At 39.3% G+C, this 27,060-nt stretch overlaps 1 protein-coding gene across 1 annotated transcript in view; it reads right to left on the minus strand.

Moving 5' to 3' along the window:
- Positions 1 to 3,671: 3,671 nt before the first annotated feature.
- Positions 3,672 to 27,060, minus strand: part of Unc80 (unc-80 homolog, NALCN channel complex subunit) — a 180,390-nt gene continuing 157,001 nt past the window's right edge. Inside the window, 11 exon segments of the mRNA XM_059278011.1 lie at positions 3,672 to 5,019; positions 5,818 to 6,017; positions 6,664 to 6,775; positions 7,829 to 7,910; positions 17,569 to 17,707; positions 20,102 to 20,281; positions 21,769 to 21,934; positions 22,713 to 22,897; positions 24,596 to 24,802; positions 25,585 to 25,708; positions 26,841 to 26,966. Of these exon segments, the coding sequence (XP_059133994.1) occupies positions 4,753 to 5,019; positions 5,818 to 6,017; positions 6,664 to 6,775; positions 7,829 to 7,910; positions 17,569 to 17,707; positions 20,102 to 20,281; positions 21,769 to 21,934; positions 22,713 to 22,897; positions 24,596 to 24,802; positions 25,585 to 25,708; positions 26,841 to 26,966 (1,788 nt within the window). The 3' untranslated portion in view covers positions 3,672 to 4,752.

Below are 27,060 nucleotides of genomic sequence, written 5' to 3' on the forward strand. Positions count from 1 at the left end.
CTGGCTAGGGGGCGGAGCCAGGCGCGGATCTTCTGCTTCCTCCTGTCTGGGATTTTTTTTTCTGAGCCCACTGTCTTCTCAGTAGAATGGCCTCTTTTCCTTTTGTAAGGAAAAATAGTTTATTGAGTATATGATGCAAGAAGGCCACGGGCTGATCAGCTAGACTACTGCCTACAATGCAGGAATTTGTTTTTAAAATGTATTTTTTTTTTTCTATTTCATGCATGTATACCTTATATTGTGATCATAGTCCCCGGTACCCGCTCTTACTCCCCTTCAACTCTCGCTGACCCTTTTCCTCTTCCTAATCAATCCCTCTCTTACTTCAATATCTTGCTGTGTCTGTAGGTTTTTGTGCAGGTAGCCACGGTTGCTCATAACTGCAACAGCCCTGTCATATCCAGCAGATAGTATTTCAGAGCACTTCTCCCCACCTTACATTCTTTTAGTCCTCTCTTCTGCGATGTTCCCTGGTCAAGGTGCTGAGAACAGGTGACTGCTGAGTGACTGCTCAGTGTAGGAGTTTCTTAGGCAGTAGACGGATTTGATACAGTTGCTTATTATTCAGCCATAATTCTTGAAATGGGTAAGTGTCCTAATGCCAAATGTGTCCAGATTCTGGGTCAGGAAGAAATGCAAAGCTATGTGAAGAAAAACATGGATTAAACAAGAGCAACTCCTAAAGAACAAGGATAAGATAGTTCATAATTTTATTCAAAACGTAGCTGGTGGTAATTTAGATGCCATAGTTTCTATGGCCACAGTCAGAGGACAATCAAGGCAAGTCTTTAATGTTCTGACTTGGACTACCAGCATTCCAGCAGGTCATAATCTGGGCAGTGAAGTCAAATTGGCTACCTGTTTTCCATACCTACATTCTGCTTTATTTTTGAAAGATGGGGAATGGGAAGCACCTGTAGGTGGCTATCAATTGTATGTAGAAGTGGAGAGACTGAAGGTGTGGATTGAGTGGTGACTTTAGGCCAGGTATAGAGTACAGGTAGGAAGAACAAGAGGTGAATAAAGGAAGGCACACTCCAAGTCTTCAAAAATGATCCTGAATGAGCTAACCCATTCTCAAAGGAGAGAAATGAAATGGGGGCACATTAAGTACTTTTAGATTTATTTTATTATATGTGCATATTCAAACACAGAAGTCAATAGCTTTCATAAATATCTTTCATAAACATCTCAGTATTTATTCATATGCATTTTTCCATGCTCTTTGGTCATTCAGTATTCATAACAGACTTTATAGTCATCTGAGGGAAGTTGGCTGTGTAGTCAATCCTTTGTTTTTACCTACAAAATGGCTAATAAAGGACTTTAATCCCATGGTCACAGTGACTATTGAAAATATCATGGAGGTACGTAGATTTATGATCCTAAATGATCCTTAAATAATATAAGTAAATTTATCATAAACTTTTCCAAATACATTCTGCCCTCAGCTTGTTTTTATTCTCCTGAGTGTCAAATCAAAGTTTGCTTCTGCAATGCTGCAGTTGAGACCCACGAAAGTAAGTGAGGAAGTGGGACATTTTACTCCCTGCTGAGACACAAGGCCATGGATTGGAAGTGTGAAGTCACAGAGCAATGGTGTGACTCAGTGTGACAGCAGCAAATTCTGGAGAGTTCTCTGGAAAAGTATCCTGTGAAACTCAAGGAAGGTATTTCATTCATGCTTTGAACAATAATTCTATAACCCTTTCATCCCTCTAGATCTCTATCCATACACTATTATTTCCTCGGAAACTCTAGGAAGTGGGCAGCAAAGTGGAGAAAGTTGTTCACTGACTAAAAGAACAGATGCTAAATGAGAGATGCCATCTTGTCTTAAGTTACTCTTGGAGGCTTGATGCAGCAAACCAATGCTTGTCTCCAGCACTGCCATGTGCCCAGTTATGCCCTTTGACACTGTAGTTCTGAGTGGCTTTTTCCAAGGCACTCAGTAACTCACTTTCCTTGTCAGAAGAATCAAGTGGTTTAATAGAATTATAGAAAGCAGTGAATGCTGAAAATGAAAATAAAATGTTTGTTCTAGAAAATTCTGCACCCAGGATTTAAACTGCTTTAATCTGAATATTATAAATCTGTACCCATTATCATGGACGATTTTTTTTATTCCATAGTCTCTCTATAAATTTACTTTCCAAAGGACCAATCTTAATTGAATGTAATTGTTTTAATACCTGGTGAAATTGGGTGCCTGTTTTATCCTTCCTCTGAATGAGATAAATATGATTAAGCCTCATAGATTAAGAAATAAATCTATTTTTACTAATATTATATTGATCATCAGTGATAATAAGTTCTTAGTCACATTTTGAACGTTACAAAAGATTGTCAATTAACTGGAACTTTTTTCTTTTCTTCCCTAACTGTTTTTCTTTAAGTTATTCCTTCAAACTCCAGGTAACAGTATTCCTGAGAATACATCTTGTGACAGTCTTATGCACATACATAGAAATACTTTAGTCACCACACATAAACATTCAACACATTACATTCAACACGTTTAAGGACACCTTAAATGGAACAGATGCACAAATCTGTAAAATCTCAGAAGTCCAACATGAGAGAGAGAGTATTTCCACTCTGTAAGATCCTGTTTCTCAGAGTGGACAAGTCTTTTTTTTTTTTCAAGGTAAAACATTACTTAGCTTATTGAAAAAATTTCTAACAGATTTCTATACAGGACACTGAAAGAGTCAGGCTAAAAGGTAGACAGACCAGTAAAATCTCTCAAACAGTAAAATTTCTCAAACAGCCCAACACATTTAAAATATATAAAGGTATTTACGGTTATTGTTGAGTATTTAACAATTCATTGACCTCTATACTTCTTAAATATCTGACACAATTATAAAGATTTTGAATCAAGAATCCCAAAACTGGAACAAAGCACATAGACGCACGTAACTCAGACACTTGTAATTACCAGACATAAGGCCTCTAATGCTAATTGAGCAGCATAGTTTTTAACAGGCAAAATACATCAGCTTAGAACCAGAAAACCACTTGCATGTCGACTTCTGCACTTAGGGATGAACTCAGCATTAAGTATAAATGAAGATGCTATAGTACATAAAACAGATCCCTTTATCTCCTTGATTTCCCATACTTGTTCTTAGTCAAAGGCCCGGAGGTGATACCATCTTGATTTTCTCAACTTGGGGATTTTAAATCTTATTCTAATTAATTTATAGATACTTTCATTTTCTTGGTGAATGGGCCATAGCCTCAAAATATATTTGATTTTATAAGTCACAATATAAACTGTGCTTATTTAATAAACAATTCTAACATAAAAATTACTTTCCTTTATGATTTGTTTGGGTTTATAGGTCTCCTCTTTATATACACGTACAGTTCATAGCCAACATAGTCAACACTGAGCTTAAGAATATATTTCAAACTCATTTCAACATAATCAAACTCTATTAACTTCTACTTGAAGACCAACACACACATACACACACACACACACACACACACACACACACACACACATACACTCCCATACCAATGTAGGTATGTATATATTTCTTTCAATGCTTAGTAGTTATGCAACATTTCTCTAATGTAAACTGCTAAACTTTTGAAAACCATTTATGAACTGCATGGTGCCCAGCCCTTTAAAAATCCACTAAGTACTGGCCTCACAAGCCTTCCGAATTTTATTTTATTTATTGAAGTAACTGCACTTCGAGTTAAAGCCCTATTAGTGATATATACAAGCTGTCTGAGGCAATGAAGAAATTGATTACCTCTGTATTCTTCCTCATTAGCTGAGATCTCCTAAGGATCATAGACTATTTGACTACTGAGAAAAAGTCATTTTCCGATCTAGTTCTAACAACTTAACTTTAATGTATGAAAATATGCCCTCAGGGGCAGGCACAAGGACTATAAGGGAAAAACAATTCCCTTTCCCAATAGATCCAATCTAGACATGGATGTAGTCAGGACTAGAAGTAGGAATGCCAGCTCTTTCAAGCAATGCTATTTACATTTAGCTTTTTATAATTACACAACTGTCTATGTTATTCATTCAGAATCATATCTGAGAATTTCTAGAATATTATGTCTAATGTGATTGATATGAAATGATCTGTGGTGTTAGAATTTTGATTTGTAGCATGGAGTGAAAATGACAGTTAAAAACTAAATTTTGAAAAGTCCACAGCTCTAAAAAATAGTGTTTTGTTCCTTTAATTACTGGGTATATTGTTGACCAAAACAAAATTTGTAATTTAGTTTCTCCAATCTAATTATTTTTCTTATTGGTTGTTTTTATGTGAATTGCTATGCGTATGGCCACATAACGTACAATTTTTGAGACTACAAAAATAAACATTTTCAGGCGATGTATAATATGAGTATCTTAAAAGACTGCATTCCTTTTTAGAACATATCGTTAGTATTCTTATGAGGGAAGCAATAGCGTATATTCTCAGCTGTCTGTAATAGTATATATACTAGCTGCTCAAAGGGAGCTATACACAATGTGCAGTGAAATGGCTCTTTCCCCTTATTCCTCCCTGTTTTTATAGTCTTCACGTGACTAAAGACTTTTAGCTATTGATTTTTAAGATGGTTATGACACATTAGGAGTTTTGGCAGCAAAATTCACTCAGACTTAACTCCACCCACTGGCTATAAAGTGCTGTTTTGGAATCAACTCTTTTCATCAAAAGCATTCTGTTGTCAGCTGTCTTCAGTCAACTTCATGGCTCCTGTGACACAGAGCTAAACATGGGACTCATCTAGTGCTGCATCTTTCTCCCCCAGCTCAGGAGGAGTGAAAGTGAATTGGCTGGACAGCAGGGGGTTCTCCATGCCATTTTCCTCACTGATATGAAGAACAGTATCTCCATGCTGTAGGAGGCTGGATGTCTCAAGGCCAGTGAAGTCATCAGGGTCTGAGAGTTGAGTAGAGAGGGGGCTGTGTGCTGCAGCACCTTGTACTTCTGTCTCCTCCTTTTGTTCTCCTTCTTCAGCAAGGAGAGGCTCACTCTGTGATCAAAAGGATCATAGCATCAGGGGCAAGTAGGATGGGTACCAGAGACGAACATAAAAACTGCTGTGTAGCTCCAACTGGACAAGAACTCAGAGGAGAAGCTGAGGTCCAGCCCCTGTCACAGGAGGCTCTATAAGGACCCTTCCAGCTTTCAAAGCATTGCTTTTCTATCCTTTGACATAGGATTTGTTTTTGTTTGTTTGTTTGTTTTGGTGGGGAGGGGCCATGCTTATCTTATAGACTGTAAAAATGAACTGACATAAATGATGTGCTACAGTTCCTTTTAACTATTAAAGGCCATGCAAATGTGTATGCTAATATTACCCTTTTGTTTTCTTTAACTATCACATCAGAATTTGGCACCTATAGAAATTTATTTATAAAAGCAAAATTAAATAATACTAAAACAATGAGGGAAAATTTTTAAGTTCATTTGATCTTCTAGGACACAGAAAACTATGGGAAGACTTCATCTAAGCTAGTGACTTCATATGCTCTAGCTGAAAAATATTCTGTGTATCAGATTTCTGTTGTCAGTGATTATTCCAGCTGAAAAAGAATTCCTTTTCTGTTTTCCACTAAGCCATCTCTTGGTCCTTCTTATTTATAGATGCATTATTGAGCAAACTCTTTATATAGATTTTCTTTTTCACAATGGCAAAAATGCTATCTGTTTGGTCAATAGCATGTTACGGATCCGGACTTAATTATTTGGAAGGAATGTGCATCTCTAAGACACTCCTGCAAATAAGAATGCAGGGAGCAGGCCTTGCCTGTGTCTGTCATGCCCTCACCTGCTTGGGAGACAGGCTATGAAGATCGGCGACCACAATGGCGGGAGAGGATGTCAGCACTGGCTTGTCTGTTCCTTCTGGTTTCTTAGACAGGCCTGGGCTGCAGCCCTGTGGTTGGCCTGTGGCAGGAAGTATGTCTGTTGGGGCCGCTGTTGGCTCTGGCTGAGCCTCAATGAAGGTCACAGATCGCTTCTGATCAGCTGTAAGTTAGAGGTGAGCCAATCAGTAGGAGAGAAATTGACGGCTGATGCTTAATAATTGGCATTAGCCAGTGATTCATTGTAAAGACATTGCTGGGTTGTAATAAATGAGATCCTATATGGCCATTTTATGTTTTTGATTTCTCTTGTTTATATAGGATAGAACTGAAGAGAGAAAACAATTTCTACATAAATAGCCTAGAACGAGACTTGCAAAGGTTAACTTCTCACAATGTCCTTCCTAGTGACGAGTTCTAGAATCAAAAAGCCCAAAGAGTTTTCTTTTTGAAGAGTTCTCTTCAAGAAGCCCATGTTGGCTGCACCCTTCTTGCCTTTAGTAAGAAGCAGAATGGTCTAGTTTCTGGATTGCATAAAGAAAATACAACCTTTTACATTCAAGTTTCAGAATATTGACAATTTACCTTGGGTTGTTCCATTTATCTAGGTTCACTGGGAGTGGGGAAAGGTTGGGGAGGATGAGAAGAGAAAAAAAAAAAAGGTAGTAAAGTTGTCTGGGAAACTTATCCTAAGACCTCCCCCAAAGTGAGGTTAGTCACATCATGTCACTTTCTGCAGGCCTTCTAGGCCAAGCTGTCTGCCACACGACAGCGGTGCAATCAGAAGGGACACATGAGGCCTCCCTCACCAGATGGCTTCGTTTTAGGTTGAATGCTCCTGCGAGTGGTGGACAGTCGAGCCCCGTGGCGGTTTCTGGGTTCAGTCTGAGTCTTCTGCCTCGACAGGAGGGGGCGTCTTAGCTGAAGGAAATAGAGAAAAATAAAACTGGCAAGAAAGGCCAACTGTTTAGGAACAGATACCGTGTTCAGGTGACCCTGGCTCGACGGTCTTACCTGTTCCTTCCTGTAGCCTTGGAATGTTAATGAACTTCAAATGCCAAATTTGAGAAGTTCAGTGGGTAAAAACCCCCCAAAAAATGCTTAATACCTGACTTTTGCTTATCTAAACTATAGTTGAACATCTCTCAACTCTCAGATTTACTAAGAAACCAAAACCATAGCAAAACATTAGAGCTTCTCTCAGACTTTTATTTATCAAACAATGTATGAGCCAGGAGTGGGGGTTCATACCTGGAATCCTAATACTCAGGAGGCTGAGGCAGGAGGATTGCGTGTGACACCAGCTTGGATTATATAGTGAAACTATGTCTGGGAATTGAGAAATGAGAGGAGACAGAAGTGAGGGAGAGATGGGAGAAGGGAGCAGAGGGGAAAGAGAAGGGGTTAAGGAAGGGAGGAATCTCCCCTAAGGAAATTTGTACTCTACTACTACTCCCAGGCTGGCTTCCAACTCTATGTAACCCAGGTTGGCATTAAACTCATAAACCTCCTCCCTCAGCCTCCTATGTTCTGGAAATACAGGTATGCACCACAACACCCAGCTGAAAATAGGGTCTTCTGTTTCAATATTAAATTAAATCTCTAACCTCAGAGTGAGAAAGGACCTTTCTCTGACTCTATAAAAGCAAGTATTTGGTTAACTGTGCAACAGCCAATGCAAGCACTGCCCCGTGAGTTTGGCTGGGAAAGACACTTGCCAAACAGAGAAAAAGAAGGTCTATAGGCCAACCTTCCTTATCAAATAACCAGCTTTGCACAATGAAAGATTCCTATTTGAAAGAGAAGCCTCATGTGTTCAGCTTGCCCAAGTGTTTACCATACATTGAGGTTGCTGTGCGTTGCTTATTTCAGACAAGAAGGCCGAGTGTAATCTTAATAAACACAGGCATTTAGCAAGCAAGCGGATCTTCCATTTTATAGGCTGACGCCCTTAGCATCTCAGGGTCCACTTACCTGCCTCAGGCCCCTCTTCCTCCCCAGTGGCTGCTGCAGGAGGAGGTTCTGCTGGCCAGGTTCACTCTGTACACTCGCCACCCTGCCAAGCATCAACAGCATTAGTCTACCCTGGAGACGGCACGGAAGACCGTTCTCTGGTGGGTGTTAGCCAAAACCACTTATATGGAACAGTCACTTCAAAGATACCATTATCTTTGAAGGATGGTTGGGGAAGAGTCCCTGGGGTAGGGGTTTTCAAAGGCTTGGAAAGGAGGACAAGGCCTTGTAGCCCCAAGCTGTCAAAATTGAGATTCTGTTTTCAATCACTGATGCATAGCTATCATTCAGCAGGACGTTGGTTCGATCTCACCCCTGGTTTGGAAGCCATCAAAAGGCTTGATATGTCATATTCTAATCTCAATTTTTTTTTTCCAAGGGGAATGGAAACGCTGGAGACAAATACACACAAACAACTCTGTCACATGGATGGGAACACCTGTTTTAAAACTTCCAATTTAAACGAAAATAAGATGGACAAATATTGAACACATCAGACACAGAATCCATTTGGGTGAAGGGACACATTCAACACATGTTTGCAGCCTGAAGTCTCTGTGACAGCTAAGCAAATAGTCACATGGGTAGAAAATTTAAAGATATTTGAAAACTGTTTGAAATTTAAAAGGCTGGCAAAGGAAACTGGCAGTAAACTCAATTAGCTGCACTCAAGCGAGCTGTGCAGTTGATAAAAGGAACAGTCTGCTCCTCCCAAATTACTGTGTATGTGTGTCTCATAAGCAAAAATGACTACTGACAGGGTCTGCTACTTTGGTGTTGGTGAAGCTGAACACACTGAAATGGGCCATGTTTCTTTTTCATTCTCCATGCATGTATCATAGGAATCTACAACGGAAGAGAGAATGAAAAGAGAAATACACTGTGCCCCATATGATATTTTAATTCTGTGGTTGATGTCAATGCGATTAATTGATTTATGGTTCAATGATGTCTTTGCCTTTCCAAAAGGAGAGTCATCTACAGATATTGTTAGGGTAAACCATCCCACAGAGGAACCCAGTCAGCAACTGTTCAAGAAAAAAAATAGAGAATGATTTTATCTACACAGTCCTGTTTTGTTTTGTTTTTTTAATGTGCTACATAAACACCTCGCTGCACTTTTAGTAAAAGAAATTAGTGGCAAGATGGGCATTCAGATGCTTCTCATGTCCTAACAACAGGCTAAAAATCGCATTTGATACAATCAAAGCTATCATTTATTTAAAGTCCAACTCATATTTTTACTAGAAGAAAAAGCAATGACTCTGTAAGATCTGTCAAATTTTCTATGAAATAGGGCTATGATTACACCATCTGATGTATGCAACACAAAATTCTACAAAGACTACCAAAAAAGAGGTGTTTAAAACTGCTTTTCTTCCCCCAAAATCAAATTCAACAGATTGTTGTGTATTATCTTTATACTATTTTGTAGTGTTGTATGAAGGAACTCTATGCTAACGAAACAGTGTAGCACATTTTGATAATCAGTCCAGACTATGTTGCTGGCATGTCTGAAATGACATCTCCTTATTATCCATTTTAACATGTGTCTGTTAAGTTGGAAAACATATATATGCACACAAGTAGGAACACATTTCTCCCAATACCAAGCAAAGCTACCATTGGAATGGATTCTTCATTGACATCTAGATGTTACCTCAGTTCCCTTGGCCATAAAGGGAGGTTGATACTTACCAACTACCTCCCATTAAGGTGGAGAAAAGAAGTTAGTTGATGTAAAATGGTTTGTATATGAATAGTGACATGTATAGATAGCATGCTTTCTTGTTTTACATTTGTTGTTTGTAATGAGTTTATTGCTTCTAGGATACTAAAAGGAAGTAGATAATACATTTTGAAAACAACGGGACAGAGAAAATGAATACGAGGCAGTCCTCTTCTCTCATTTTTATTTAGTAATCTGGGATTGTGAGAAAAAATGGTGCAAGAAAAGAAAAATATACATTACTTGGAGAGTTAAATGTCACAACATAACAGTAATTTAATGATGGTTACTCCAAGGGAAGATCATGAGCATCAACATTTCTCTATGGACAGAGAGGCTTACAGCTGAGAAATCTATCAGGTTTCTTTAGTAATCGGCTGTTCTATGTGAATAATATAGGAATGTACACATCAAAAATGAAATTATAGAACATGTTCCTGGAACACATCCCAGGCAATAAATTATACTTGCCCTAGAAATATGATATTGCAATTTCTATTTGCTGCATCAATGAATTGTCATGTGAAACCGCAAAAAAAGCTAACAATGAATGTAATGTAGGCAAAATTTTTCATATCTTGGAGTTTATTTCAAACTGGAACTAAATATAAAAATTAGCTTCTGTTGTATGAGATTTTGTTTGTGTTCTGACAAATAAAGCTTGCCTGGAGATCAGAGGGTAGAGCTAGCCACTGGTTAACCATAGAAGCTGGGCCGTGGTGGCTCACACCTTTAATTCCAGCACTTGGGAGGTAGAGACAGCAAGTGAAAAGGCGAGACAGGATCTCGGCTTTTTTGGTTGGAGGATCTGGAGAGGTAAGAAGTTACTGGTGGCTGTTCCTCTGCTTCACTGATCTTTCAGGTTATTACCCCAATATCTGACTCCTGGTTTTTATTGATACAATTAAATAGATTTATACTTCAAGTTTCAATGTAGCTTCTGTTCCTGCATATAATGTAATATTTCAGTTATTTGTAGGAACTGGGAGGAAGCCAAGCTTTTTGTATTAAGAATCTATCTGTATTATGTTCTGCCTTCTATTTTAAAATTCTGAAGCAGTCTTATCCAGAGTCTTCATCTACCTACCACAAATATAATAATCAAAATTATTTTCCTCATCAAGGAGCTACTACATTTTACTGGGTAGTCTCAAATTTTAAAAGTGTACTTCAGTAGGCAACTAAAGCCTTTTGAATAACTGAAATATCTATTCACATACAACAGTTATGAAAAACAATTGAGAAGTTGAAATGGTGTCAAAGTTTGTCAAACTAGTTGATCAAATACTAAAAACTTGATCTTATATAGAACACTGGTTTCTTGGAAGCATTAACTTTAAGAATGACAGCTTATTTTTTTGTCTTAAATAAATAGGGTGAAACAATAAGTACAAAAGCTAATAAAACTTTCCAAATTTAAACTAACATCTTGCAACACATTTATAAGTAAATAACCTTTTGTTGTAGAGGGCCATGGTCCCAGTATGTTACCCTTGCTGGCCTAGAATGTGCCAAGCACTAGCTGAAGCCTCCTTGTGCCCCCACCCCCCAAGTGCTAGGGCTACATGATAGGTCTGTGTTGGCATGCCTTTCCTTCTCTTGTGTTTCTGAGTACCTGAAAATATCACTTTGGCAAATAACAGTAAAATCAAGATTTTAGAGAAGAAAATCCAACCAGGGCACAGCAGAGTTGGTGTGATTCAAACTGTCTTCAAACACCAGTTCCTGTTTATAATGCAAGGAAGCAATTCATAAGCTAGGGGAATTTGGGCAATGTTAGGAAAATGATTCTGATAAGATTACCTCCTTTTCATTGTTACAGAATAATGGCCTGGACCAAAGTATATACATGTGTATATTTCCTAAATATATGCCTGATAATATTTTCTTAAATGAGGGCTATGTAAACAAGGAGCCATTCAGTAATGCAAGGATAATGTGTGTCACTTAAATTATAAAAAATAAACTATATTATTACAACATATCATATATAACATAAATAAAAAGTTAAGTAGACACTCTGGATGACAACACTACCTGGCTAGTAAATTGGTGTGTTAATTGCTTCTTTCTATACTTTTGGCTTCCACTTTAATTTGGTTATAGAACTCTAGAAGCAGGACATAGTGCATATGGCACAGTCATTTATCCTGAGTGATTGCCTTATGGTGGGAACTCATAAAGTCAACACTAAAGGAGTAACAGGCACACAGGAGGAAAGTGAACAGAAGACCAAAGCTTACTCCTCCCTTTCACAAAACAATTGTTATTTAAATGTACGTAGCTTTCCTAGCACCCAAGAAAATGTATTTTAAGTGCTATTGAATTTACAGACTAGATCTGACTAGATCAGATCGTAAGGAGTAACTGGATATTAGACAACGTGTGAGAACCAGCGTAGCAATGGCAAAGAGTACATTGTATGTCTCAGTGAACATCATCTTGGCCCTACCTTTTCAGCTGTGTTAAAGGCTGGTGGGATCTTTCTTGTATTTTCAGAGTACCTGGCAAGTTTTCACACTTAGAGGCTACATATCAGCATAAAATGGGCATAGGTTATTGTTATCTACATAGGTTATTGTTATCTCTTCTAGAATACAGTTTTGTTCAAACTTGAACTGTATTCTTAATTTTCACTGTGATTAAACTTTTCCAAGAAGAAAATGCCATGATAATTTCTTTTTAAATTAAGAATTCACTGTTGACTCCTGCTTTTTAAAATATCTTAACGTGTCTAAATAAAAATCTGGTTCTTAACTATAAACATCCAGCCTTAAGGACTTAAATAGCTTCTCTAGATCTCTATTATTCCAGAGGGAAAATATGCCCATGCTATGTATATATGTGTGTTTAAGGAACCTCTACAATGAGGTTTTATGCCTTTCAGAGCAGTGCTCTCCAGAAAAGAAAAATCTTCCATGGAGTTTTGATTTAGCTTATTAATTTCCAATGGAAGTTTTAAGAAATGGAACCATACAGGAAACAATGTTTCTGACAGGAATTTGGGGGCTGAGTCATTAAAAGAAATGTATTAGTGCAATTTAGTAAAAATCTTGGAAGTTTCCAATTGGTGTATAATTTTTTTCAGTTCCCACCAACTTTATTTGGTTATCTTCCTCACTCAGCCCACTCATTTCAACTTGCCTCTTTTGTCTAAAACAAGTGGCCTGTCAGAAGCAAAGCCCTGTAAAAGCTAAGCAAAGGTGTGTGTGTGTGTGTGTGTGTGTGTGTGTGTGTGTGTGTGTGTGTGGTTGTTGGTCTCCTTCCAGTACGCTTCTTGGTAAGTTTGGGTCAGATTTTCTTCAGGATAACTTTGAGTGTACTTCAGACCTGAAGTACAAAAGTGTCTATTAAATGCAATTCACATGGTTATTGCCTTTCTATTTTTGGATTTTTCAGAATGTGCATAAAGAATTCTTGTGCCAAAAAATAAGAAAGCCTGCAAACAAAATATATAAAAACGTGGCATTTCATAAACCCCCTTTTTAGTAAATGCTCAAACTTCCTCTCCTCCAAAGAGAACTTGCTGACCAATGGCATTGAAGAGATACAGCTTGCAGCATACGGCAAAGGTGGATGTGCTAGTGATAGGTGGGAAGCCTCCACATTAATAGAATTATTTCAGAATCCAAAGCAAATTGTTCATCTTTCCATTTCTTAATGACCACAACTGGGCCTGCTGACTAACACCAAGGTTCAAAGGAAAACAGAGCCAGCAACAACAGATCAACAACAGCCGATTGAAGATGGTCATCGAAATCCTAACACAATGAATTCACCTGGACATGAGGTCTCTAACTCTGACTCTCAACTCATTTTAGTACCTAGCACAAACCTTGAGTCTCCTCCCTTTGCACAGGACCCATCACAGAAGGAATTAGTTCAGATGACTCCAGTCATTTGAACCCTGGGCTTGCCAAGTCCTTCAGAAAATTAATAAAAATAAACTTTACCCATGTATCCGCATACATTGCACGGTGAATTCGGTTAACAGAATCTGGACTTAACCCTCAGCGCAAACTCATCTACACTCAAGCCTGACTGTTCTTAATCAGCCACTGATCCTACCTTCTGAAATAAAGGCTTTCCTACTCCATATGCATTTTAAGCATTCGACAATTACATCTTTGAAAGCATTGACGCCCCGGGTGCTAGACTTTGTTGGAAGTTCTTCAGACACTATGAACAGCTAAGGGAAACCTTCTCCAGGACGGTGTTTCTCAACCTGCCTCGCCCTACAGCTCCTGCTAATTAAGGTTGCTCTCTGTAGCACTTCCACATTTCCCAATATGAGACTAATCTGTCCAAGCGAGGGCTCGCAAACAAATGAATGTCATGAGTTATGTTATGGATCCAGTAAAATAATAAAAAAAAAATAGACCTGATGATGGACTAAATTTCCCATTTTCAGTTGAAGAAGAAAATGTGAAATCCGAACAAGATGAGAAGAAAACAAAAGACAACCTTTCACAGGAACGGCCTCTCAACATTTCCTCATCTTTGTGATAAAGCAATAAACACAGTGGGTATCGTACTCACTATAGAGTTCAGCCCTAGGAGGGTTTTCTCTTGAGATGGCACAAAGACACTCTAAAGATGAACAAGAAGCATTGCCCCTAATGAGGATTAGTTGAGAGGTGTAAATCGACAGCACAAGATTAGGAATGTTTGACGTGGTTTATCTGAGTGTTAAAGGTGCAGTACCCATTTCTGAAGGCTCAAGCAAATAAACAGTCTAGGTATTCTATTGTTTCTGTTCTATGGCTTTTCTTATTGCTCACCAAGAAAAAGTTTGCATTCGATTTTTCCGTGGCAAGTTTTTGAGTCATCTTCGTGCTAGAACCAATATTCTTGATAATGTGTTTGAGCAAGCTACAATAATGGCATGCCACACAGCATGCATCCAAGAGTAGCAATCGCACAAGTGGCAGTGACATTGCTCTTCTCTCAGCATCATTATTTTCTTACCTTCTATGGCATTAGCTAAAAAGATACGACTCGACTGAGTACAGGGGCTCCCTGAGAGGGAGCTGTACTAAAAAGATCCCCCCCCCCCCCGCTCCAAAAAAAAAAAAAGCAATTCTCAGTAAATATTAGTGTGGAAATGAATGTTTTAGATGGGACAAATTTAACATTTTGTATAACATACTTTGGGGGAGGTACTGGGTATTGGACCCAGGGTCTAGCACATGTTAAGCACATATCACTACCACTGAACTACAGCTCTAGCCCTTGGTATATCAAACATTTTAGAGATTCATTAGACATGCCCCATAGAGAATTCTGTAGCTTTTTTTTTTTAAATTGCAGTTTTTTTAGACTATTTGTGACTGATCTCTGAAGCTGTCTGTAAAGAAGGAGGGTCTGCTACACCTTTGACTCCAGGCTAGTGTGTTCATGAACAACAAAGGGCGAGGGATGGAAATAGGTACCAAGACGGGCAAGAGAAGACGGAGGAGACAAGAGTGACGGAGGTGACAGGGAACAGCTAGTTTCCCAGCACAGACACCAATAGACAGGTAGCTTTGACACTGTACCTAGAGAGGCTGCCCTCGGCGGCCAGGCCCTGGGAGTCATCGAGGACATTAGGTTCACTGCAGGAGGGGTAGGGAGATGAAGCATTTAGGGAAAGAAAAATGCAGAAAGAAAAAATATAAAGAGGGAAAAAAAGAAAAGGGAAAGGGAGAAAAAAAAAGCATGCAATTTTCTGTTTCCAAGAACTGAAAATAAATTTAACAGAACGAGGAAGGAAAAGGAGACAGTCAACCATTTCACCTTGTGCTGGGTTTGTCAAGACATAGGACTCAAGGCAATGGGAGAAGGAAAGACCGGATGGGTACGGCTCTCAGAGGAGTGGTCTGTTTATTGGTCAAGAGTTAAAATGAGCTCCAAATGGACACATGAGCTCTGAAATGCATTGCAGAGTAGATCTGTAGAAGATGAATCTATGATTTCTTTGGTAGCCATTTGGCTAGGTGGTTATTATTTTTAACATACCGTATGGACACAGTATTTCAATGACCAGACCCCCACATTTTCTTGTACATCCTAACATTACCACACAGAAACCACTTACCATAAATGGCCACAACCAAAGTCTGGAAGCTGATGCCATTAAGAAAAGCAAAGAAAGAGCCCAACTTCCCCTGCTAATTTTGCAATGAAAATATCAGTAAGCAAATGGAAGGTGTCTTCAAAACATTACAAAGAACTCACATTTACGTCCCTGTTCTATACTCTCTACTGACTGAATTGTAAATGCAACGGAAGCCTGTCGGTTGGTGAGTGAATCACAGTTTATCCACTTACTGGAATATAGTTGAGCTGATATTTGTGAGCATAAGCTGTGCTATATTTTATTGACTTTCCCCTCAGGTCTAGCACTGAGCCAGGCAACCATAAGGCATTCAATATTTACGTATTAAATTATGTATAGTTAAGCATCAAAAAACTGAAGGAACTATTACAAAAGATCTGAGTGTAAAACTAGTCCCCATCCCCAGGAAGGGGATCATTTTTTGGTAATGGACAAAGAGAGTGTTTCCTTCTCCAATTTTCCAAAATATAATCCAAGAACAAAGTGATGCCTCATAATATCTTCTTTTTAACTTCTGGGATATGTTTATATTAGATAAAATTTCTCCTTGCAAAAAAGTTGATCTATTATTTATACACATGGAAAAAGAATTAGTAGTTGGACTTATTTTGAATAGATCAAAACCTCTCTAATTAAAATTTATATTATTCTAAATACAAACATGTGGACAACTAACAATTAAGAATAATTAATAGTTATCAATATTAATTGCTTATGTTACTTTTTTGGGACACGTTTGGCTCTTTGGTTACATATTTTATTCATACATTTTTTTGTGCAAAGGGAAATTATCAAATGTCAGTTTACATGAACTATTTATTGAGTGGTTTGGGTATAGTACATTCCTGTATATAAACCAGTTTAATTTGAACACAGTCATATATCTCTATTGATATTATGTTCTATGTGTGAATTGTACTAGAGTGAGTCTAAGGGTATTAAAAATAACAGCAGCTAGGGATATAGCTCAGTGACATAGCATACACAAGGTTGTATTGCAAAAATATAAAATAACACACTAAAAATCATGCAATACCAATTCTTTAAAAGAATACAATTCTTGAAATGAAAATAGTAGTTGTTCAAAAACTAGATTAAATCTATGTCAGATCATTTTTTGTATTATAATTTTATTTAAAATATATAGAATTCAAATATGAGTGTTTATTTAAATATAAATTTAAGTTTTAATTATGTAAATGATGTATTCTCATTTCCCCAAGTATAAAACGTTTAAAAACTAAGAGCCCCCAAATGTATTTTTTAAATTACATTCTTATATGGCAGAGAACACCAAAGGAAACACTTTAAATGGTTTAGTCATTGAATCTTAGAGCTTTTGATATAGAAGTTATCCTTCAGATCATTTTACCTTACTTCAGCACATAGCTGGAGAAACTGTGGAACTGTATTTAAGTGTCCCGCTCATGGTCCACACAGTGTCAGAGGTACATTTTTCCCTTAGTGAAGCATTCCTACATGCAGAACATCGGCTGCAGAAGGGCTAAACTTCCAGAGTATCAAGTAAACTGGTCCACTCTTACCAAATACTCATTATCTTGCCTGATGATAAATCTGACATATAAGGATGGCTTTGACCAGAAGCAAAGGATTATATTTCTGTTTATGGAAGTCTCAATATAAAAATAATACTTGGACCTGCAGGTGTGATCTCATTTCAAAGCCTGGCTTGGAAATCTACAACAATTACCCACAGGAACCTACTTGGAAATGCTTTCTTGAACAATTTCTCTAGAAACGTGACCCATTCTTGCTTCTCCTTCCGTTTTTATAGGATAACGTTAATGTATTTTCAGAATTTCTTTTGCCCCCCCCCCCCCAAGTGCAGAGTATAAGACAGTCATAGCCCTTTACCTTTGGCTGGGTAACATGCCCACCTCAGCCTGAGGTGCAGACATGCTGGAGACGTGGCTGGAGAATCTCCTCCTTCCAAGGTTACCCAGGAGACAAGCTTCCTGTTCACTTACCACACTGGGCATGCTTACAGAGTCATCTAAAAGTGCAAAGGAACCATTGTTACAAAACCATGATGCCTATCAGAAAACTGCAGCCAAAGCTGTACTTGAGTTCCATGCCTGACATAGGTACAACCTCAGAGCTGTCGCTAAAGCGATCTTTGTATATATAATAAACTAACACCACAAGTGAACAAATGATAATTCTTCATGTTTACACATTTCCTATCTGTCCCCCACACTACAGCAGCCTTCACAAAACACATGCAAACTTCTTACTTACAAAGTAAATAAGAGTAAATCAATGTGTACCCACAAATTAAAGATTTCAGAAAAGCTAGACTCTGCACACATATTTAAAGACTATTGCAGGAATAGTTCAATTGGGAGTTTGTTTTTTAATAAGTCAATTACATTTCCTTGACATTATAAAGCTACTCGGTTCACTTAATGATTTACAGCTTGCTGTGGGAAGCAATATTTCAAGAAAAAATATTTGAAAACTGTAACATCCTGAAATAAGTGCTTATTTTAATCTAAATTTTAAGTTTTAAAGAGGCCTTCCTTCCCTGCAGAGGCAGAAATTAATGTACCCCAATCCATATGAAAGTTAGCTTAGAACAGTATTTATGTTAAGTTGACCTTATGCTAAGTGATCTAATACTGTCTGTTACTAAACCACATAAACTTCAGTAAACAAATTGTGTTTTAGCAAATATATGCTACCATGAAAGGTCATCTGATACTATTTAGAATATTCTAAGTGATATATCTAATATAAATTTTCAAATAAAATCATAAACATGAAAACTGCTATAAATTTTAATTTTGTTGTAAGTGATTTGAACTGAGTCTTGACATATTGCCTTTGTAGTATGTTTACAAAGAAGTTAAAAATATGGAAAACATGATGGAACACATTGAGCTATTTCTACAAAAGCCTTTCCTAGATTCTCTTTGATTGTCCTTTGAACTCATGTATCTTAACATCTCTATAGCATTTGTTTGCTCATTAGTCATGTGTTTTCTTCTATTAAGCCTTTTAAGTGCTGTCTATAAATGCCATCTTCTCTACAAGATTACTTCTAATACCATGGAGGACAGAGAATATGTCTTTCTCAATTTTTTTTTTGTTCTACACCTGATAAGTCTTAATATGAGCTTCTATGATTGGAAGAATGGTTTCAATTAAAACAGTTCATCATCTTGCTTTCATACCCTTTTTCATATAAACTAATGCTCACCCACATCACAGCCACAATGCACCCCTTATTGGCTGCCTCAATTTCTTTGAGATCACTGTGATATCTGAGAAAGATATGAGCAAAAGACTACATTCTTTCTGACCCCCCTCCCACTATATGAGTGTTGGAGTCTGCTGATGACATCTGTTTAAGTCTTCTCTACTTTTCTTCCATAACTCCTTCCTACTGTCCAGGCCAAGTACTTATTCAAGAAGTTACCCTGAGAATAGACTTAGTCCCAGGAATCACAGGGGGCATCATTTCCTATCATTAAAAAAATGTTAGTAGATACTATTTCATACATTAAAGAAAAGTAGAATTCACTTGATGTTTTGAACTGGTATCAAGGCTTGCTGTTTATTTTAAACTGCTCAATTTTGGTATTAGAATATAGTCAGTAGTAGAGCACTTGACAGTGCCTTGTAGACATGAAACCCCGAGTTCAGTCCCCAGCACCACTAATCCCTAGCACTACCCAATTAAATAAGAAGCACACTTTTGATTTAAAGTGTCAGGGACCCAGTGTGCTGGTGCATGATTGTGCCTGTAATGCCAGCTGTCATTGGTGGAGACACAAGGAACAGAAGCTGCAGGGTCATCCTCAGCAATGTAGGGGATGCAAGGCCAGCCTGGGATAGATGCGACTCTGTCCCAAATAAATAAGTAAAGAAAAATTTAAAAGCAAACTCCTCATCCTTATCTCTTACACTGTGCTTTCTTGGTCAATATTTCATAAGAGTTGAGCTGCAACTGTAGAGGTATGTCCATGAGCAGCGGCCAGGTGTCTAGTTATAAGTTGTTTATAATATGATTGCTACCTTACATGACTAACCCCCAAACTAAATCTGGAAATATTGGTGAAAAGTATTTTAACAGAGCACATATTTCTTTTTCCATCGTATATGCCTAACTTCAGGGAAATATTAAAATGTTTTCATTTATTTTAGTTAACTAAAATTCTAAGCTCCATTTCCATTTCTTCTACTTTATTTAGTTCAGGGAGGGGCCTTTTGTGGGTTTCATTTGGTATAGAGGGGTTCTTATATTTCCTTCTCATCTTTAAAGGTACAACTTTTCAATAAGCATTATGTAAGAGCATCTCAAAAAACACAAGTGGAAAATAATCAGTGCAATTTAAGAAGCCCCTTACATGGCAGAGACATTTAATGAAAATTTATTCTTACGTACTTTCCTCATCCTCCTCGTCAGTCCGACTCAGGGTGTCTTGAGAAGCTTGTTGGGATGGTTCACTGTCCTGCTCCCAGACAGTGCCTGTGCCTGTGTTGGAGCGGGACATAGTGGCCAGGCTCAGGCGGTAGGCAGAGGTAGATGTGCCCACGGTGCTGATGGATGTCTTTCCTTGGTAGGCTGGGAATTGAGAGACCAAAGGAAATGGCTGGTAAGAACATGAAAAACAGAAATGTTTGCTTCAAAATGCTCCTGACTTTTTTTTTTTAAGTGTAAGTAGTGTGTCCCAGACTAAGGAGTTTTAAGATACAGTCGTATAAGAATTTGAAGGGGAGGGGGGCAGTATTGGCCACTGGTGTACTCTAAGTGAATAGCTTCCTTACAAAGGCCTGAGGTCCCTACCAAGGGAAAGGCTTTTGCAGTTTTTTTCTCTTAGTGTATTTATTTTTTGTTTGCTTAGGCTAATAGAATGCCAACTAACTTGAATTGCTGCTTCCGAAGCCCTGGTTTTATTACCACCACATGTGCATTGCCCACGTAAGTATATTGGAATAATAAGAAAATCGGTATCTTTTACATGAACCTAAACTCAAAATCAGGATACAATGCCAAAGAGTTCCCATTCTCCTTTTCTGGAGACTGAAGCATTAGAACCTTCTCAGCTCTGTGGCAGATGATTCTATCAGATTCAGCAGAAACTCTGAATGGCCATGTGTAAATATCACCAAGGTTGCACTTTTAACGTTTGTGTTTTGAACATCTTGCTAACAACAGTAAACACTTTAAATAAAAGCCCAGTCTTTTACACATGGGTGGTGAGTGCCCTCTAATGGTAGACAGGGATTTAATTTTCTCATTCAGGAGTCTGCTGTGGTAGAACTGCCCAGTAAGCAGTGAGGACTCAAGGAAAAAATCTTTCAAATAGTTAAAAGTACCTTCTGCTTGTGAACTCTACTTAGCTCCTCCCCATTCCAATTTGTGCAACTTTAAGGTTTAGAATCCACAACATAAACCTAGTGCAAAATCACCTCACTGGCTGGGCAGTGGTGGCACACGCCTTTAATCCCAGCACTCGGGAGGCAGAGCCAGGCGGATCTCTGTGAGTTCGAGGCCAGTCTGGTCTACAGATAGAGGTCCAGGACAGGCACCAAAACTACACAGAGAAACCCTGTCTCGAAAAAACAAAATAAAACAAACAAACAAACAAACAAACAAACAAACCACCTTACTGGCTTCACTATGTCTATATATAAACTATTTAATCCTCTGAGTGTCAATTTCCTCCTTTTAAAATTGGACTTTGAATGATACATTTTGCAGACACTTGTGTGGATTAAAGGAAATAACACCTGTAAAGTTATAACAGATGCTCAATAAACCGAATCCTTCTATTAAAAAGGGGAATGAAAGAATGTAAACACCCTTCCCCCTTATTAAATATTTAAGTGCTTAAATACTAAAAAGAGTATTTAAAAATATTCAGAAGAATGCAACCAAATTCCCATGCCAGCCTTTGGCTTTTGTTTTATTGTTAGACGCGATTTCTTGGTCAAATCTATCAGTCTATCAAGATAGCTAGTTCAGACATGGTCCCCCAAAAGAGCAGCGAGCTGGGCAGAGGTTGTGAATCCCAACTGTCAGACTCAAGAGACGCCCTTCACGCTTACCTGATCCACTGTGGACTGCCTCTTTCAGAATTTTCAGTTCACTGTTGAACTCGGCAATGAGCGAGCTCTTGCATAAAGGGCGGGGGATGAAGCGCCGCTCTAGCTGGTCAGCAATATGTTGTCGGGCGTTAAGTTCTTCATGGTTCTCCGCTGGTTGGGCCAGGAGCTAAAAGGAAGGAAGGCACTGCATCCTCAGTTTCCCCATCTGTAACCTAGGCTAACTGTGATACCGACCCACTTCATAGACAGAGGAAGAAGAGGAAGGCGATGCGCAGGAAACAGTGGTACCAGCACGGTGCCATTGAGTAGTGTCTCTGCCCCAAGAAATTGGGGAATGAGAAGAACTAAAGAATAGATAAATATTGGGAATCATGGAGGGGGAAAGGAGCATTAACTATCCTATTTTTTTTTCTTTTTTTCTTTTTTCTTTTTTTTTTGTTTGGTTTGGTTTTTCGAGACAGGGTTTCTCTGTGTAGCTTTGCGCCTTTCCTGGAACTCGCTTTTTAGACCAGGCTGGCCTCGAACTCACAGAGATCTGCCTGCCTCTGCCTCCCGAGTGCTGGGATTAAAGGCGTGTGCACCACCACCACCCGGCTTTGTTTGTTTGTTTGTTTGTTTGTTTTTAAATAGTAGATTTCAGATGATGTTACTGACCTGGGAGGACATTCTCCAGAACATTTCACAGGGCCAGTTTTTCTCCTTTCTTTAAGAAGGCAGGGTGATGAATGGGATGAGAATAAGTTTGGCATACTGTAATAGGTGAGAAGGTGCTTTGAATGTGAAATACTGTCTGGGTGCCTGCTTGGGGCTCCTTCCTCGTCAAACACGGTGTTAATAGTCTCTGCTAACTGGCCGCAGCGTGTACGTGTCCTGTATACCGCCATGTGCACTCCCCCACCCCCACCTCCCAGCACTCCTGCCTTAGAAGAAAACTGCGAGTTCACCTTGCACTGGATAAAAGGGCGCAGGAGAACGAAGATGGGTATCCGGGTGCGCACGATGAAGTCCAAGAAGTCCCACAGGGCTAGGCCGCCCACCTTCCGCAGAGCCATTTCCTTCACCTGCAGGCTCAGCCAGTACCACTGGCTCCCCAGCTGCCTCTCGAAGCAGACGAGAATAACCTTCAGGGCTTCATAGCAGGAAAAGAGAAAAGGATCCTGAGGGCTTGTGCTTCCGAGGAATCCTGCCCACAGCCACTGCCTGTGTACACGGGACAATCTCTAATTGATTAAACTCCGTGGTTCTAGAAACTTAACATGCACCCTTGAGCCAGTATCCCAGACATACAGGTAAAGGGATTTTGGTGGGTTAGAACACAGTTTTATTAAGTGCATTGAAAATTCCTGTTTTGGAAAAACAAACAAACAATGGGGGTAAGGTAGGTAGTCCACTGAACTAAAGAGGCAATTATGTGTATTACTAATGTTTTATGGCCCATAGCCTTTGGCTTTACGGAATCATCAACATATTACCCACATTCCCAGCTAAAATACACAAAAAAAGTACAATAGTCTGACCAAGGAAGAAAAATAGGTAACACCTTCATTAAAAAGGCAGAAAGTGGAATGGAATGAAAACATTTCTTCGAGGTTTTTTATTCCTAGTCTTACATAAAGAGTTCCCATTCCCCACCATCGTTCCGTGTTCCCTGACTTCACAGATACTTCTCTGCCAGCCTGAAGTTCATTTGAGCCTGATCTCTTACGCCTTGTGCAACTGAGTGCCCATCAGGTCAGGTCCTGTGTACACACACTTTCTTTTTCTTTTTCTTTTTTTTTTGTTTTGTTTTCAGGTCATAGTAAATGATATCTTTTACATACACACCCCTTCAGAATGCTTCTTAAACACCCCATTTTCCCATATTCCAAACTCCAAGGACCTGTTTGATTCCATGAGTTTGTTCTCGTCTTGCACTCTCCCACCAACATCCACTTTGGTGAATGAAAAAATGTCACGTGAGATGTCCTCTTATCGGGTTCCCATTGTTGTGCTCCTTATTCTTGGTGTCAGTCCATGAGTGGTCTTTTCCCCCTGGTCTACTTCTTTCAAGGACAATGACTGGCCCTCTATTACCCCATAGGAAGGCAGCCCTTAAAGGCAGGGTTGAGGTAATGGGGAAGTAGGAGAGTAAGTGGGCAGATGAATTGCAAGTTTGTAGGCAGAGGAGACTGTCCTCACATGATTAAAGATCAAGATGGAGCCAGGCGGTGGTGGCGCACACCTTTAATCCCAGCACTCGGGAGGCAGAGGCAGGTGGATCTTTGTGAGTTCGAGACCAGCCTGGTCTACAGAGTGAGATCCAGGAGAGGCACAAAGCTACACAGAGAAACCCTGTCTCAAAAAACCAAAAAAAAAAAAAAAAAAAAAAAAAAAAAAAAATCTATAAAAAAGATCAAGATGGAAATGTAAAGACATTATTAGGGAAGAATAAGACAGCTAGCTGAGGAAATAATGTCCTGCAAGGCCATCATGTCCTATTGCTCAGGATGTTGACTGTCAACTCCAAAGGCTTTATTTACATAGACGACAGACCGATGGGAATCACAGCATATACTACCTCACAGTAGCTATCACATCTGAGTGATTGTGCTGTCAATCAGAAAGAGGCAATCCTTCCTACAGACCGCTTCCTTATAGACTCTAGGCATCACATGCAAACAACCAAGTAATTCAGATACTGCATAGATGAAAATACTCTTTGTCTTATATTTACTGAAGTAAACCAGCCCTGCAAGAGTGTTTCTTTAAATACCTTCTGAGCCAAGACAGACCATGGTAAGTACATCCATGGGGAGCAGGAAAGAGGAGGCAGGCAAAAGAGGCTCACCCAAGTATGCTGCCTGGCTGGTGGACTCCGCCAGCCCTTCCTTGCGCAAGTCTTTGCCTGCATCCCCAGGGGTGGAGCAGTGGGCGGGGGAGCTCTCGAGCATGAAGTTCTTGCTCCTAGATGTGCTGATGATCCGAGGGGGTAGGAGCACATTAATGACAGTCTGCAGCAGTAGCTGTACCTCGGGCTGCTCCAGCCACGGGCTATCTGAAGTGCATTTTGGGAAAGGAAGGGGAAAGCGTAACAATCACAAGGCAGACTTTCCATGTTATACACTGAGCAATGCAATGTCTTCCAGTTCCAAGCCAGAACACACAGAAATGTGGGTATTTCCCACCAAGTATGGTTTCTTCCATGGACAACACAGTGTTATTGGCACCCTTGGGTTGCCAATAGCTGGCATCCAAGGGCTTGTGTTCTCAGCCAGATCTCCTGCTTACCAGTTCATTCTCTTTTCTTTTGGTAAATACTTAGGATGTACTGACCTTACATTTGAGATACACTTTTCCTAAAAGAAAGACCCCCTTAAGATTATGTTGCATTAAAAAAGAAGAATTAAAAGGTTTCTTAGAAACAAAAAAATGAAGAAGGAGGAGGAGGAAGAGTAATGAAAATGTATTGAGAGTTAGCAGCTGCAGGATTTCTGCTAACCACAGTGGCCGTATTATAGTCCAGTCACCTATCAATTCTCAGTGTATTGAACTTGAACTCATTAACGTTTTCTTAACTTAACTGAAACAATGTACTCTGCCCTCTGCTGTATTGAAATAATTTTAAATAAGATATTTCTTCTAAGAAGTAGAGCAAAGAAACTCTCGTCCCAGGTCAGTTAAACCAAATAAAACTCCTGTTTCCCAAACCCCTGCTTAAACCATTTAGATCTATTTCAACTGATGAGTTTCACGGGGAGAGGAAGAATAGAAACACCACCCTGGTAGTTAGAAAACACAACAACAATGATACGTTTCCTTTAGTTAAATTAATCAGACCTTTGCTTCCAGATCCTACTGTGAGCACAAATGGGATGAGCAGATTTAAAAGCATCCCCTCCCTTCGCTCTTGATTGGTGAATGGGGAGATCACATGGCTTAAAGGGAAATCTTCTTTTAAAGCCTGTGCAGCAATAATAGAGAGAAAAAAAGATTAATTGACCACTGCGCCCACCGTGTGCGTTTGTTTCTACAGAGTGTGTCGGCGAAGGTGCTTCCCCGCTGGCTGCACCTGTAAACTATGAGTTCAAGTGTCTTCTTGGTGGCATATGAAGTGTGACCCACACTGATGCTTTACCATTGGCTTCACATAACAGAGCCACATTCCTAAAAAGACATTAATAGCTTAAGCATTAAGTGAAGAAGTTTAATATAAGACCCACCTCATTTCCCCCGCTAATTTTCTCCACGTGTCTACCCAGGAAAATGAAGAAAATGACACCTTGGCACTTTCTCCATTTGGGGTTATGTAAAAGCTCTTTAACCCCTGCCTAGGCCTCCTTCAGGCCAGGAAGCATGGAAAGGAAGAAATTAGTGATCTTTGGAAACCGGCTATTAAAGTGCCCATGGGAGTGCCATGTTCCCCTTCTCCACAGTAGCCACCATTCTTCCTATGCTTTGTACATCTACTCATTCTCCGGATGGTAAGATTGTCAGACAATGGGTAGGTCAGTTATGCCTTTATATCCGGTGTATTCCTTCTGTTGATCACAGAGCTTTAAAACTGGGTGACACAGAGAGAAACAGTCAGGGGAATTAGGATTCTGTACCTTTGTTAATAAAGTGGGATACTCGTATATGTGTTTAAAATAATATTCAACTCACAATCACTAAAGAAAATAAAGATATCCAAAGTCTGGTAGTAATGTGTGAAAGAATTTTAGACCGCAATTCTTTCTGAAAATAATTTTAAGCCAGACTTTGAATACTATTGCCTCTTTTGATTAACAATTGTGAGCTGGTTACCCATAAGCCATTCGTTTGCACATCGCTTAAATGACCACAGCGGTTCCTGTGGTTGCGCCAGGACTAAAGGACTCTGCTATTTTTGAGATCTCAAGAAGAATTACAGAAGCACAACTTAGGGCCATGCTCAGGGATGAAGCTCCAAACCTATCACGGTTTGGAGGTGTTCACACTTCTGGCTCACAGATTTTGCCCAGCCTTTGCAGAAAGAGAAAGAGAGAGAGAGCACCACGATGTGGCGCCTCCGCCAGCAACTGAATGAGCGTGACAAACAGGTAAGGCAGTCACACCTGTATCTGCAATGCTACAAGCCGGACAACAGCTGTGCTGAAGGGCAGAGGTGGTGAGAGATAAGGGCTGAGATGAAGAAGGGGTAATCCATCCGCAACACTGGAAGGTCCTACCACTCCCATCACCTGAAATACAAACAGAGCACATGACCAGCCTTGACCATTGCAATTTCATGCAACTGTAGCAAAGGAGTCTCATTCACTAATAATAATAATATTA

The sequence above is a fragment of the Peromyscus eremicus genome, chromosome 13 (genome assembly GCF_949786415.1).
Source record: "Peromyscus eremicus chromosome 13, PerEre_H2_v1, whole genome shotgun sequence".
In the NCBI taxonomy this organism is placed as follows: Eukaryota; Metazoa; Chordata; class Mammalia; order Rodentia; family Cricetidae; genus Peromyscus; species Peromyscus eremicus.